This window comes from Passer montanus, unplaced genomic scaffold (genome assembly GCF_014805655.1).
Source record: "Passer montanus isolate IOZ18808 unplaced genomic scaffold, ASM1480565v1 scaffold189, whole genome shotgun sequence".
Lineage (NCBI taxonomy): Eukaryota > Metazoa > Chordata > Aves > Passeriformes > Passeridae > Passer > Passer montanus.
The window spans coordinates 173181-187228 of NW_024366381.1; the positions used below are offsets into that span (position 1 = coordinate 173181).

The following is a 14048-nucleotide window of genomic DNA, read 5'->3' on the forward strand; positions in this document are numbered from 1 at the left end:
CCAATCTCCCATCCATCCCTGCCCTCTGGCAGTGGGAGCCATTCCCTGGCTCCTGTCCCTCCATGCCTTGTGCCCAGTCCCTCTCCAGCTCTCCTGGAGTTTCTTTAGGCACTGGTGGAGTTGTGTGTGACCCTTAAGAAAAAACCCTGAATCTTTCTCTCCTGTAGCCAGGAATTATTTTCTCCATTCTCTGAACTCCACGCAATTAAATGAAGAGAAACTTCAGCTCTGATGCTCAGGCCCCATCCTGACCCATAACACAAATACACAGGGCCTTATCCATACTAAAATTCCTTTCATTAGCTGTACAACTCAGACTTTCATGTAAATAGCAAACAGAACTGAGTAGTTACTTCCCCAGGCTCTGAGATGGGCTTTCCCCCTGCTGTTACATTTGGATGCACAAATTTTTGGGCTCCTTTTTGGCAGAACACACAATTAAAACTGCCAGGGATACGTGAGGGCTGTTCTCCTGCAGTTTGCAGCTCATTAAGAGTTGCTGAAAAAATTATTCAGCGTCCCCCTCTGCCTCAGAGTCATTGTTTTGACTCAGTTGCAAGCCCAGATATCCCAATTATCCAGCTTGGATACTCTGCTGGGAATCCCCATCCCTCCTGCAGAGCTGTCAGTGATGGGGGGACAAAAAGAGAACGAGCATCAATAAATGAATGGTTTGTTCAGTCACTCCAAAATGAGCTCCCCCAGCCCCCATAAGGTATTTCAGTGGCCAAAATTCAACTTAGAAAACCAGGGAAAAGTGGAAAGAAAGCCCAGATTCAACAGGTCTGTGCCCATTCCCTGTTTCTCTGGAAGCAGGGAAAGTGTGGCCATGTTCTCACCATGGAGAGGTGGAAACACACTGGGGGATTGTTTCTGAGTCAGGGGAGAATACAAGGGGCAATGGTAATTTAAATAAATAAATGAATGGATAAATAAATAGAAAGCAATACAAAAGGCAATAAACAGTATTTCAGTATCTAAATATTTGAATAAGAGTCATAGGATATTTAAAGGGGGAAGGAACTCATAAGAATCCTCAAGGCCAAATTACCATTCACAGGATCCCAGAGTGGTTTGGGTTGGGAGGGACCTTAAAGATGAACTCATTCCACCCTCTGCCATGGCAGGGACACCTTCCATCATCCCAGGCTGCTCCAAGCCCCATCCAACCTGGCCTTGGGCACTGCCAGGGAATCCAGGGGCAGCCACAGCTGCTCTGGGCAACCTGGGCCAGCCCCACATAGAAAAGAATTCCCAATTCCCAATCTCCCACCCATCCCTGCCCTCTGGCAGTGGGAGCCATTCCCTGTGTCCTGTCCCTCCATCCTTGTCCCCAGTCCCTCTGCAGCTCTCCTGGAGCCCCTTCAGGCCCTGCCAGGGGCTCTGAGCTCTCCCTGGAGCCTTCTCCTCTCCAGGGGAACATTCCCAGCATGGCTCCAGAGCAGAGGAGCCCCAACCCTTGTCTTCCTCTGGGCTCACTCCTACACTGGCACCACAAAATTTTGCTCAGGCATTAGAAAACCACCGGAACACCCCAAAAGAACCAGGGAGGAGGGAAGCAGCAGCTCCCTGGGGGGAGGCAGGCGGGGCTGAGCCGGGTGTGCCCCGCAGGTGACGGTGGAGTTCGCGGACGAGGTGCGCGTGTCCTTCATCTGCACCGAGGTGGACTGCAAGGTGGTGCACGAGTTCATCGGGGGCTACATCTTCCTGTCCACGCGGGCCAAGGACCAGAACGAGAGCCTGGACGAGGAGATGTTCTACAAACTGACCAGTGGCTGGGTGTGAGCCCCGCCAGCCTCGCCCCAGGAGCCCCCATGGCCATATTCATGTTTAACTTTCCAAAGCTGTCCTTTGAGATAATGCTGCTTAATAAAGTAAGCTTGAAATGTATCTTTTTTTTTTTTTTAACAATTGGATTTTTGGTTGGGTTTTTTGTTTTTTGTTTTGGTTTTTTTTTTTTTTTTTTTTTTTTTTTTTTTTTTTTTTTTTTTTTTTTTTTTTTTTTGCATTACCAGACCAGTTAATCTGTGTGCACTAATGAGCACTTCTGTTAATTTGCTATAACCAGACCGTGTCTGGGCAGGGTGACAGTGACCCACAGATCCAGACTCCGATGGGCAGATCAGGATAAAGATTTAACTGACTTTAAAAAGCCAATTTTTGAAGAGAACTCTAAGCCATCTTCTTGTAAAAGCCATCCAGGGCTAACCTATATGAAGTCTATTTATCATGTTTAATGCATGAGTGTTTTATTTCCTTTTTTTTGTGTTTTTATTCTGTACATTTGACCTGTTTGAAGTCGTCCTGCTCCCAAGCAGAGCTGCCATCTCTCCTCTCACACTACACCAGGACTCTGAAGGTGCCTGACATGACTTTGAGGATAGTTTTGTGTGGCCTCGAAGATGATCTTCTGTTAGTCTGTTATAGCTTGGTTTTATTTGTTTAACTTGCCTTTTGATAATCATTTATATTGTCTTTTTTTTTAATTTTATTTGTACACCATATTGTATTATGACACTTTTAGTATTCACCAGCATAGTCACTGTTCTGCCTCTGATATGCAAATTTTTTCATTACGATATGAAGTAAAAGGTTTATGAAGTAAAGGTTTTTGTGTAACTAATGTAAAAAACCACAAATTTTATAAAGTTGTACAGTTTTTGTAACTAGTCTCACAAGCCAGCTAGGATATTGCATAGATCAGCAGTAACTGTAGGATGTCTGGAAGGGGTACGGGGACAAACCAAGGAATAAAAAACCCACAAAAAATACAATTTCAGTCCAGTAAATTTTGATTTAAGTTAAAGGGGATTCCAGAGCTGTGCCACAACATCCTCAGTAGCTGATCCCTGGGGCCAGGACTGCCAGGTTCATTAAGCCATTCCCACATTAACGCTAATGAGGAGGGATCCCGTGCCCACCTAATGCCAAGGAATATCCAGTGTTGCGTTCCCATAGTCCGTGGTATCAAGACTATGTTCAAATACATTTTATTTTAAATAAAAGTCAAATCTTCTATTTAACATTCAGCTGCCACTCCTGGTTTTTGGGGTCTCCCTGTGCTATGGAAAGGCCATGAACAATTCCATAGGATGGAGCCATCCCATGCCAGCCTTGGGGCCCCTCCTGCTGCCTTATCCCAGGTTTGCTGAAACAAATGCCACCAAAAAGTTACAAAATTCTGGAATGGTTTGTGTTGGAAAAGACCTTAAAGCTCAGCTTGTTCCCTCTGCCAAGGCAGGGACACCTCCCACTGTCCCAGGCTGCTCCAAGCCCCAGTGTTTGGGTTGGAAAAGACCTTCAAGCTCAGCTTGTTCCACCTCCTGCCAAGGGCAGGGACACCTCCCACCATCCCAGGCTGCTCCAAGCCCTGTCCAGCCTGGCCTTGGGCACTGCCAGGGATCCAGGGGCAGCCACAGCTGCTCTGGGCACCCTGTGCCAGGGCCTGCCCACCCTCCCAGCCAGGAATTCCTTCCCAATCTCCCACCCATCCCTGCCCTCTGGCAGTGGGAGCCATTCCCTGGCTCCTGTCCCTCCATGCCTTGTCCCCAGTCCCTCTCCAGCTCTCCTGGAGTCCCCTGTAGATCCCACTCCCTGGACAGGCAGTGGGAAGCAGCCCAGGGATTCAGGGAATCACAGGATCTCAGCTGAACCCACCACTAAACCACGTCCCCAACTGCCACATCCACAAAGCTTTTACATCCCTCCAGTGACCACTGCTACCCTGGGCAGCTGTGCCAGTGCCTGACCATTCCATCAAGGAATTTCCCCTAATACTTCCCCTAATACCCAACCTAGGCCACCCCTGGCACAAATTCATCTCCCATTCCCGCACGGATCCTTTCCCACCGCGTGCCCCGGGACTGGCTGCACCCTTGCTCCATAAAATCCAGGATAAGGAAGGGGTGGCCTGGTGGGGGCTGGGCAACTCCTCCCGCTCCAACAGCAGCACCCAGGGCGTGCCAGGGATGCTCCCAGTCCTGCCCCACGCCCCAGGGCTCCTTCTTTGGGATGCAGCAAGCCCGGGCAGCTCCGAGACACGCGAGCGGAGGGCGGCGAGCACGCTCCTGGCAGGCAGCACCAGGATCATGGCTGGAACTGCTCCAAAGCTGGGTTTGTGATGGGGAAAAACATTCACCCCCTATTGCCTCCCTGGAAAACATTCACCTCCTGGTGCCCAGCCTGGGCCTGGGCAGGATGGGGAGGTGAAAAGATGGATGCGGTGCCCTCGGTCCCCAGGCAGCGCCGCAGGGCTCGGCTGGCCGGAGCTGGGGGAGGTGGTGAGGCAGGAAACGCCGAGCAGAAAAGGAGAGGAGGTCGGGAAGGGCCATGGGAAGGCAGAGGCTGCTGTCAGCCACAGCCCTTCCCCAGACAGCCCCCGAGGGTGGGAGTTGGGAGGAGGCGGGTGGGAAGCGGTGCTGGAAACAGGGAAGGGTCACAGGGGGTTTGAGGTGGTCCAAAGGAGCTTCCCAGGAGTTTTCTGCTGGGTTTTCCAGGGTCTTTCCTAGATGAAAACTTCCTTTCTCCTTGGATGAAAAGATGTAAGTGGTAATGAGCAGAGAGGGGTAAAAAATGATGTGGTTCTCCTAAAATCTGGAGAAGCCCCAGATAAAATATGGCACAGATGGAAGTGGCCACACGCTGAGGATGGACAGGGGTGAGGAGGACACTGGAAAAGGGATTAAGGAGGGAAACGGGGAGAGCTGGAGCCCACGGGAAGGGAAGGATGATCCACCTCAGGGACAGGCAGCAGAGAGGACAGGGAGGTTTGTGGTTGTTTGCTCCATGATCCTGAGCCAAAGGAAAACCAGGATGTGGTGGGACAGAGGGTTTCCAGTGATGTGGAAATCACACCACAGGGTTTGGGTGTCTGGGCATCAAAGCCAGCAGCAGAGGATGAGGAGGGTCTTGGCAAGACAAGGCACAGCCAGTCCCAGTTCCTGCAGCTCCAGCACTGGAAGAAGACACAGAGATTTATTTTGCTGACACGGGGAAATCTGGCTGTGGTTGTTCCTTCTGGGTAATGGAAGGAGCAATCCAAATTGAAACCCAAACCAAAACCCAGGAGAAGCCAGCCCGTGGGTGTCCCCAGCCCCGGGGTGACTCAGCCTCAGGGGGGGAAAGCTGTGACTGCCTGGCATCCACAAACCGGGGGCTGTGCTTGGGAAAGAGGAATTATTTCCGACTTCCCGTGATAAGCACATGGTGGGGAGGGAGATTCAAAGCCAACAGGGCTGCTCCAACCTCGGTTTAACAAAAGAAGTGGCAGAGATGGCTGAAAATGGGACAACTCCAGCCCTGCAACAGCAGCAGGGCCAGGGGGATGATGCTCCTCCCCTGCTGACCCCGCTGCAGGACCTTGAGGAGGGGAAAAGGAAAAAATAAATCATTTTTTGGCAAGGTACTGATGCAAACCGGCTGCCAGGCTGCAACTGCACCTCTGTGAATGCAGCAGGGGACTGGGATGCCTGCGTGAGCCAGGCATGGCCTGGGGGGTCGGCTGGGATTCCTACAGCGTTTGAAACCCCAAGTAATTAATGCCGTGCAGATGGGCGAGTCCCGGGGAGGGTTTGGAGAGGGATCGGCGGAGGTTTGGATGCGGGAGAGGTTTGCAGACGCACAGATATTTTTTAAAAACAGCATTAAAAGAAATATCTCCCCAGCAGGGCTGTCCCCTGCAGCAGGCAGGGGGTGAGAGCTGGGTGTGGAGACACCCTGCTGACAGGAATTGATGGAAAAGAGACATTGGAAATTGTCAAGATTAAGTGGATGGGACTTGGAGCAACGTGGGATAATGGAAGGTGTCCCTGGCCATGGCAGAGGGCTGGAAGGAGATGATGTTTAAGGTCCTTCCCAACCCAAAACATTCCATGATTCTGTGACTCTCCTCTAACACAAACTGATCCCCAAGCTCTCCAGAAGGAGCTGGGTTATTCCCTCCACCCAGGACACGTGGGATTCCAAAAGCCCTCCCGTTCCTCCCTCCCCAGGGGCTCTGCTGTGGTGGGCAGGGGCTGAAGAAGCTCCTTAAATGACTCCGTAGTAAACCCGAGGCGGGTGAGTCACTGCAGTGACTCGGGAAGCACATGGAGACTTTCCAGCTGGGCAGGGGCTCCTGGGTGGCCAGCAGCACTGTGAGCAAAGCATCTCCCAAATTCCCGGGGCTCACACCAAGGGGGAATGCCAGAGCTCTACCCGACCTTGCCCTGCCTCATCTGACCTCTCCAGGGCTGAGCATCCCGGGGCTGGGACCAGCAGCACCTTTCACCCTGACCTGCCCCACACAGGGACCTCTGAGGGCGCTCAGGACCAGCAGGGATGTTCCTGGAATTGATTAGGGATGCAGGAAAGGCAGACCTGGCGTCGCCAGAGCCAGGATCCAGCGCAGAGCTGGAACCTCACACGGATGTGGATGTGCCTGGGTCTGTCTGGCCTCATTTCCCAGGTGTATCATCCCTCATCTCCGATGCAGGAAGGGATGCTGAGGATCCAAAGCCTTCCAGAGTGACAGCACCAGGAGTGCTTTAATGGGTCTAATTAAATCCGGGCGGATCAGTGACCGCTCCTGCGGCTCCAAACCTTTCTGGAGACCAGTGGGGGTTTTATTTGTTTGCTTTCAGTCTCACAAGAGCCCCGGGTGCTTTGATTTGCAGCCCTGAGGCACTAAACAGATAAAAGTTCCATAAATATCTGCTGGATGTTATAGATCTGAAACAAATAAAGTGCCCCCCCTGCTCACAGCTCTTTCCGTAAGCAGCAGTGCCATCCCGGCCTGCTCCCGTTTCCATCGGCATCCCAGCCTTCCCTTTGAAATCCCCTGCATCCCTCCAGCTGTTCCACATATTTCAGGCTTCAGTCTCCCCCCAGAAACTGCTCCTTTGGTTCCCCTTAAGCTCTCCCGTCTGGTTTTCATAATCCCAGGATGCAAACGGGGACTTTTCCCAGGCCGAAGGTCTGCGACCCCTCGGGATGCAAACCTGGATCTTCCCCTGCTGATGGGCTGTGGGGGAGAGGTGGGAAACTCCAGTTTAAGAAGGACTTGAAATCCCAACGTGCCAAATTCATCCCAGAAAAGCTGCCAGGGAGCTCACATCAGTGTGATCAGCATTGGATCTGATCCGAGGAAGAGGTTGTGGAGCTGCATTTCAGGAGTTTTTCTTTTTTCAGCTTGACACAGGAGCAGCAAAATATTTCCCAAATTCCCAAGTGACTCAGAAAGGCCAATCCCATATTTCACAGTGGCTCAAATAGGCAGGAACCTGTCAGATACTGAAATCATTCAGAACATTTTCCCTTTGATCCCCAGCTAGGACAAAGAGCTGGTAACAGAGCTCCCCTGTGCTGTCAGCTCCTGGTGAAGCTGCAGATTCCCAGCTGGTGGGAAGCCTCTGCTTGGAAAACTCCCACTCCCCCTCCCCTGAGAATGCAGCAGTTTGAGCAAATAAAGCATTTGCTCTGGGTTTTATTTTTGGCTTTTGGTCAACAGCTGGTCTGTCCCTAATGAGTGAGCTGGGCTTTGATTTCCTGCCTGGAGAAGGGGGTGAGAAATGGGAGAGGATCTGGGTTAGAAATTTGACTCACACCAGTGATCCCAGCTGGGATTTGCTCCCATTAGTCCTTTGCCTGGGGACATGTCCCAAGGAGAGGCCCTGGAACAGCTCAGGAACAAGCTCAGGGGCCACAGGGGAACTGCAGGGGTGCCCAGAGAAAGTGAAGCTCCTGATCCCAGGCTGAGCAAGGACAGGCACCACACTGCCCTCCGAACCGGGCTCGGGGAATGGGGTGGCAGTGGCTCTGTTCTTCCCCTTGTGCAGCTCCTCAATCATCACCACAGAACCCCAGAATGGTTTGAGTTCAGAGTGGCTTTAAATCCCATCTTATTCCAAGGGCAGGGACACCTTCCACCATCCCAGGTTGCTCAGAGCCCCATCTGACCTGGCACAGAAAATTTCCAGGGATGGAGCAGCCACAGTTTCTCTGGGCACAGGCCCTCACCATCCCCACAGCCAGGAATTTCTTCCCAATATCCCATCTAAACTTGCCCTCTTTTCCACATCCTCTTTTGTTTCAGAGCATTTGAGCCCACTGAGCTCAGGTTTGAGCTCTCCCCCACCAGTGGGAGATGGGATGCTGATCCCAGGGGAATGAGCCCATCAAATTTCTGCTCATCCAGGGGCAGGGATGGCCAGGGCTCACCTGGAAAAATCCAGGTTCCTGGTGTCCCTAATGGCTTTCGGTAGATTTAGGCAAAGAGCTGCTGTGACCCTGAGTTTTGTGAGTTTTGCTTTTCCCCTGATGAGGCAGTGAGGGTGAGGAGAGCTCTTGGGAATGGCAAACCTGGGGAGAAGCCTGCCCATCCTCCAGAGGGACAGGGCTACCCCCAGGCCCCCATCCATGCTGTGTCCCACCCTGGGTGGCCCTCTGGAGGGACCACATCTGATTCACATCATCTCCCAGCTGAAAATCCTGTGCCAAGACCTTCCAGGGATGCAGCCTCACAGCCAGGGGCTCCCTGGAACTCGGGAGGAGCCGCAGGGTCCGGCTGATGGCCGTGGGCAGCTGCTCCATCTCCTGAATGTTTTTCTGCTTCCCATAAACTGGAGGAGAGGGTGGGAATGTGTGTGTGAGACAGGGAAATGATGGCAAGGAGGGAGAGGGATGTAAATCTTGCAAAGCACTGAAGTGACAGATCCTGGAAGAGAACTGGAGTGAGAGCAGGGAATGTTGCTGGTGGGGGAATGTGGAGGAGAGGAAGAGCCAGGGTGGATGTGCCCCTAGGAAAGTTTTGGAGCAAAGGGAAGAGCCTGGCCCCTGCTGCTCCCCCAGCACCCATATTGTCCCACATATCCACAGGGCCTGGAAATGAGAGCACCTGGAACCTCCAAGTCTCAAATTGTCCTTCAAGCCCTCTGTGACCAAGCCAATCCAATTTTGCCGTTAATTAGGCAGAGTTCAAAAACAACCCTGTGGGTCCTGCAGGATTTCCTTGCTCCCCTACAACTGTGCCACAAGGTAGGAGAAAGGAGGAAAAGCTCATAAAGCAGAATTAAGGCAGGATGCTCTGTAAAGCATCCCTGATTCATCATTTTCCTTTCATTTTGAGGGACCCCCCTCCTCCCCTGGTCCACACGCCCCCAAAGCACAGCTCACCTCCCCCATCCCAAGCGTGCAACACGTGTCAGCTCTCCGAGGAACGCTGGCCTTCATTAAACTCAGGTCACTAAATTCCAGGGATCTGTCACTGTCTGCACGGCTGCAGGAGCAGCTCCAGACACGGAAGAAGCTGAAATCTGATGTGTAATAACTCCACCTAGAGGGAAAAGGGACTGGGAGAGAAGGGCCACGGGTGAGCACAGCAGGGCTCAGCACATTCCCCATCCTGGCACAGAGAAGGGATCGCTGCCTGGCCACAGGAATAACAGTGGCATGGCCACAGAACTGTGGCTTCACAGAAGGGTTTGGGTTGGAAGGGACTCCCAAACCCATCCAGTGCCACTCCTGACACCTTCCACCATCCCAGGTTGCTCCAAGCCCTGTCCAGCCTGGCCTGGGAACACTTCCAGGGATCCAGGGGCAGCCCCAGCTGCTCTGGGCACCCTGTGCCAGGGCCTCACACCCTCACAGGGAAAAGTTTTGTCCTAATCTATAATCCAACCCCCACTTTGTTCAGTTTAAATGCTCTGTCCCTTGGTGTGCCCGAGACCATCAGCTCCCAGTGATCCCAAAGCCACCTGTCCCTTCCCACCCCAGGAACAGCTGCCCCTCACTGGTCTCACACAGAGGATTCTTCAAGTCCTTCTTGGGACACTTGGGACACTTAAATAGATCCCTTAAATATATCCCCCAATACCCAAGGAAGAGGAGGGCAAGGGATCAGGGCTGTATTTCCTTTGGAGAAGCTTCAATCCTGAATTTAATGGAGCTTTGGGGAACACAGCACTCCTGAAGTGTCCCACTGATGGGACATCTGGTGACAGTCAGGGGGCAAATGCCACCTTGGTGCCACCTTGGTGGAAGGGGAAAAGGCAGAAGCTGCTATTCACTCACCAATCCAGGAGAACAGCCTATGGAACCCACAGTGTGCTCACTCAGTACAGGAAAATCTGTCACCCCGAGTGCTCTGCCTGTGGCTGAGGAGAAAATGTCCTTTTACCCCAAATGTGCAGAGCCACCTGCAATGTGCACACCCCTGGAGCTGCAGCACTCTGGGATCAGAAGCACCATTTGGGCTTCATCCCCCATTTCTCACCCCAAGGCCAGGTTCGTGCTGGATCAGATCCCAGCTCCAATTTTTTGGGATGAGCTGATACTGTTTTACTTCCCATAAAACAGCCACATCCAAAGGAGGGTGAGACCCATAATTAAGTTGGAGCATTTTTGTTGTATTTTTAAAGCCTTGACCTCGACTCTGAGCCAGGATATTGGAGCATTAATAGGGGAGATGTTGTCAGCTTTAGGTAGGGATTTTCTCCATGAAAAAAAAGTGGGTTTGGGACATGGGCAGGAAAGATGGGAAAAGCTGAAGACACCAAACACTCCCAGCCTCCATGGATGGCAGGCTGGGGCTGTAACACCCCCGTGGCTCTGAAGACTTTCTGGGCAGTTAAATTACATTTGGCTGCTTGGTGAAAGATGGGATAATTATTTCCAGCAAGGCAGACACGGTCCAGATGCACTTCTCCTTCCATAACTGCACTAACACTATCCCAAACCCCAAGGAAATGCCATTTTCCAGGCCCAGGAGGCCATCTGGATGGCAGCAGAGCTTTGCCAGGTTTCCTCTTGACTTTATTAAGCTGGAGCAGATATGTAGTATCTCATTATCTGTCTGCAGGAAACACTTGGGGAGACAGAGCAGCATCTTCCTGTCCAGGAGATAAACAGGCACTGCATCCTCTGCAAAATCCAGGTGCCTGGAGCTGGTTTGTGACATCTCCACCCCTCAGGATTTGGTTGTGGCTGGATACAGGCTGTGAGAGGTTAAAAGAGCCAAAGAGGCCAATCCCTGGGTATTCCAAGCCCTGAGCATGTTTCCAAAACAGAATGTAAACACTTTTATTGCGGCAAGGATTCCTCTGCTCCTCCTGCCTCGTGTCATGCAGCCGAAGGAAAAGGAGAGCACTTTTTCTCTCCTCATAAACCAGGGTGTGTTCAGGCTCTGACACTGACATCAAACAAGTGCATGGCTCCCTTCCCATCTTTCAAGCCATGGATTTGCAATTTCCACGTAGACAAATCCAGAGCAGCCAAAGGAGATCACTTTGCTGGAGTTTTGGGGTTTTTTTCCCCACTGCAACAGAAAATGTCAGAGTGGAACAGGCAGAGAGGAGATGTGGAAATGAGGAAGCAGTGGAAAGGTGTTATTTCAACTTTCCCCTCGGTCTCCAGCAGCCAAATCCTGGCCTCAGAGATACCAGGGAGCTGTGGATCCTTGCTGGCCTTGGAAAGAATTACAGAATATCCTGAGCTGGAAGGGACCCCCAAGGCCCAGCTCCTGAAAGGTGCCTGTGCCCAGCTGGGGCTGGGCTCCTGTTCCAGGCAGCACTGACACAACCAGAGCACACAGCCTCCAGCTGTGCCAAGGGAAATTCAGGCTGGACATCAGGAAAAAAAGATTTTTCCAGAAAGGGGGATAAAGTTGTGGAATGGCTGCCCGGGGAGGTGGTGCAGTCCCCATCCCTGGGTGTGTTTAACAAAGCCTGGATGTGGCACTGGGGGCCAGGGCTGGGTTGGGGTGTTGGGGCTGGGTTGGACTCCGTGATCCTGAAGCTCTCTCCCAACACAGGGATTCTGTGAATTCTGTGAATTCTGTGGATCAGAGTCCAACTCCTGGCCCTGCCCAGACCCCCAACAATCCCACCCTGGGCATCCCTGGCAGCTCCTGGAGCTCTGGCAGCCTCGGGGCTGTGCCCATTCCCTGGGGAGCCTGGGCACTGCCAGCACCCTCTGGATGAAGAACCATTCCCTAAAATCCAATTCGACTCCCCTGGCACAGCTCCAGGCCTTCCCTGGGTGCTGTCCCTGCTCAGCAGAGAAGCAGCAAAGCCCATCAAAAAAGTGGCTGATCCAGTTTTTCCCATCCTGGGAACACCAATCAATGTAATGGAGCTGTTGGAGCGAGTCCAAGATGATCAGAGGGATGGAGCAGCTCTCCTGCAAGGAAAGGCTGGGAGAATTGGGATTGTTCAGCCTGGCAGAGACTTCAGGGTGACCTAACTGCAGCATCCAGTGCCTGAAGGGAGCCTACAAAAAGCATGGAGAAAGATTATTTACAAGGGCCTGGAATGACAAGGAAGGTTTTCCCATTCAGATCATTCCCCTGCTCTGGCTTAGACTCTTGCTGCTACAAAATCCACGTGCAAAAAGATTTGTCAGCACCTGTGCTAGGAAACAGGACAGCACTGGTCTCCAGGACTGACAAACTCAGCCTTGCTGGGGCAGAGCAAGAGTTTTAACCAAAACAAAGGATTTCCCCCTCACTTTTCAACATTCCGCTGCTGCACAGGAGCGCTGGAGGCTGAGTTACACACACGGGGTGCACTGCTCAGCTGCTAAACCCCCCAGGCCAGATGCACCTGCTGGGCCAGGATGTCCCTCCACAGCCACTGCTGGAAAATGGGAGATGATCCTGGAGGAGAACTGTCCAAAAATCACTGCATTCCCCTGCAGGTGCAGGAGCCTGCGTGGGGAAAGCTGGGCTGACCCCGTGTGCTCGTGGCCTTCTTATGGCATGGCTTTGGTTCTAGAAAGCCACTTTCCACTCTTACTTGCACAAAGTGTAAAATCTACCTCAAATCCACAAAATCTTTCCATCCAGGAGAAGGCAGTGTGGTGGGAGTCAAGCTAAACCTCTGTCTGGCATTTTTCACCCCACGGGAATGCGTCCACACTCCCAGAGTCCCTGTTCAACCAGGCAAAGCAGCACAATAAAATATTAATTTTTAGCATGGATGGGACATTCCCGCTCCTCGGAATCCCTCAAAGCAAACAAGAGGGGACAGGAGGAGAAACTCCCACCCAGTTTGTGCCTTTCCCTCACAGCAAAAGGTTAAATATTGCAGTGTTCATCTGGCTGCAGTCTGGGAGCTTCGCCCCCAGATTTTGGGTGTGGAAGGTCAGCGTGTGTCATCTGGTCACTCTGGGCCTGAAGAAGTCAAAAAAATAAGGAATGTTGATTGTTTCCATGGTTACAGAATGATTCATTCTGGTGGTAAAACAACAGGGGAGACACACGGAAAATGAGAATCATGGCTCAGAAGCGTTTTGTGTAATTACTGCGTTCACCAGTTCTCCTGCTGCAGGCTACGTGCGCGCCCTGACCTCAGTGATTCGTAAAACTGTCTCTTGAGACGATCCCAAAGTTGAGGGTTTTTTATTGAAAAGAAATTGAAACCCTTACTCATGAAGTCTGTCAGCCCTGGAAGCTGAACAAGGCCCATCCAAGAAGAGCAACGGAGCCTCCAAAAAAACCCCAGAGATAAAAATTATCAAAGTGAGGGCCTGGAGGGACAGGACAAGAGGCTTTAAACTGGAAGAGGATGGGTTTAGACGGGATATTAGGGAGGAATTCTTCCCTGGGAGGGCAGGGAGGCACAGGGTGCCAAGAGAAGCTGTGGCTGCCCCTGGATCCCTGGAACTGCCCAGGCCCAGGTTGGAAAGGGCTTGGAGCAGCCTGGGACAGTGGAAGGTGTCCCTTCCAAGGTGCCCCTTGGAATTCTAAAATTCCAAACCCATCAAACGCCTCAGCCTCGGCATCCCTGAGGGGGTGCAAGGGGGGTGTGTGTGTGCCGTGCCTCGCTGCCTTCACCCTTCCCCTCGCAGAGCCCAAAGGGACTTCTGTGAGGGTGAAGAACCCTTCATGCGGCGGGAGCCCCGAACGGCGACAGCACCCCACATCACCACCCGCCATCTTGGCGGCGCCCTGAGGGGGCGTGGGGGCGTGGCCTCACCGAGCGAGGGGGCGTGCCCACGGCTCTCCCGCCCAATCCGAGCCAGGCAGCGCGCCGGGCCCTAAAGGTCGCGAGGCCGGCTGAGCGGCCGGAGGGGGG

General features: G+C 52.5%; 1 protein-coding gene across 5 annotated transcripts in view; it reads left to right on the forward strand.

Annotated features, from left to right (window-relative positions):
* The window catches only part of FERMT2 (FERM domain containing kindlin 2), a 50568-nt gene extending 47797 nt beyond the window's left edge, over nt 1–2771 (forward strand). For 4 of the 5 annotated variants that reach the window (XM_039705899.1, XM_039705900.1, XM_039705902.1 and 1 more), the window contains one exon: nt 1612–2771. In XM_039705899.1, the coding sequence (XP_039561833.1) occupies nt 1612–1785 (174 nt within the window). In that variant the 3' untranslated portion in view covers nt 1786–2771. The remainder of the gene's footprint in view (nt 1–1611) is intronic. The other variant, XR_005627158.1, reaches the window with a different exon arrangement.
* The last annotated feature ends 11277 nt before the right edge of the window (nt 2772–14048 follow it).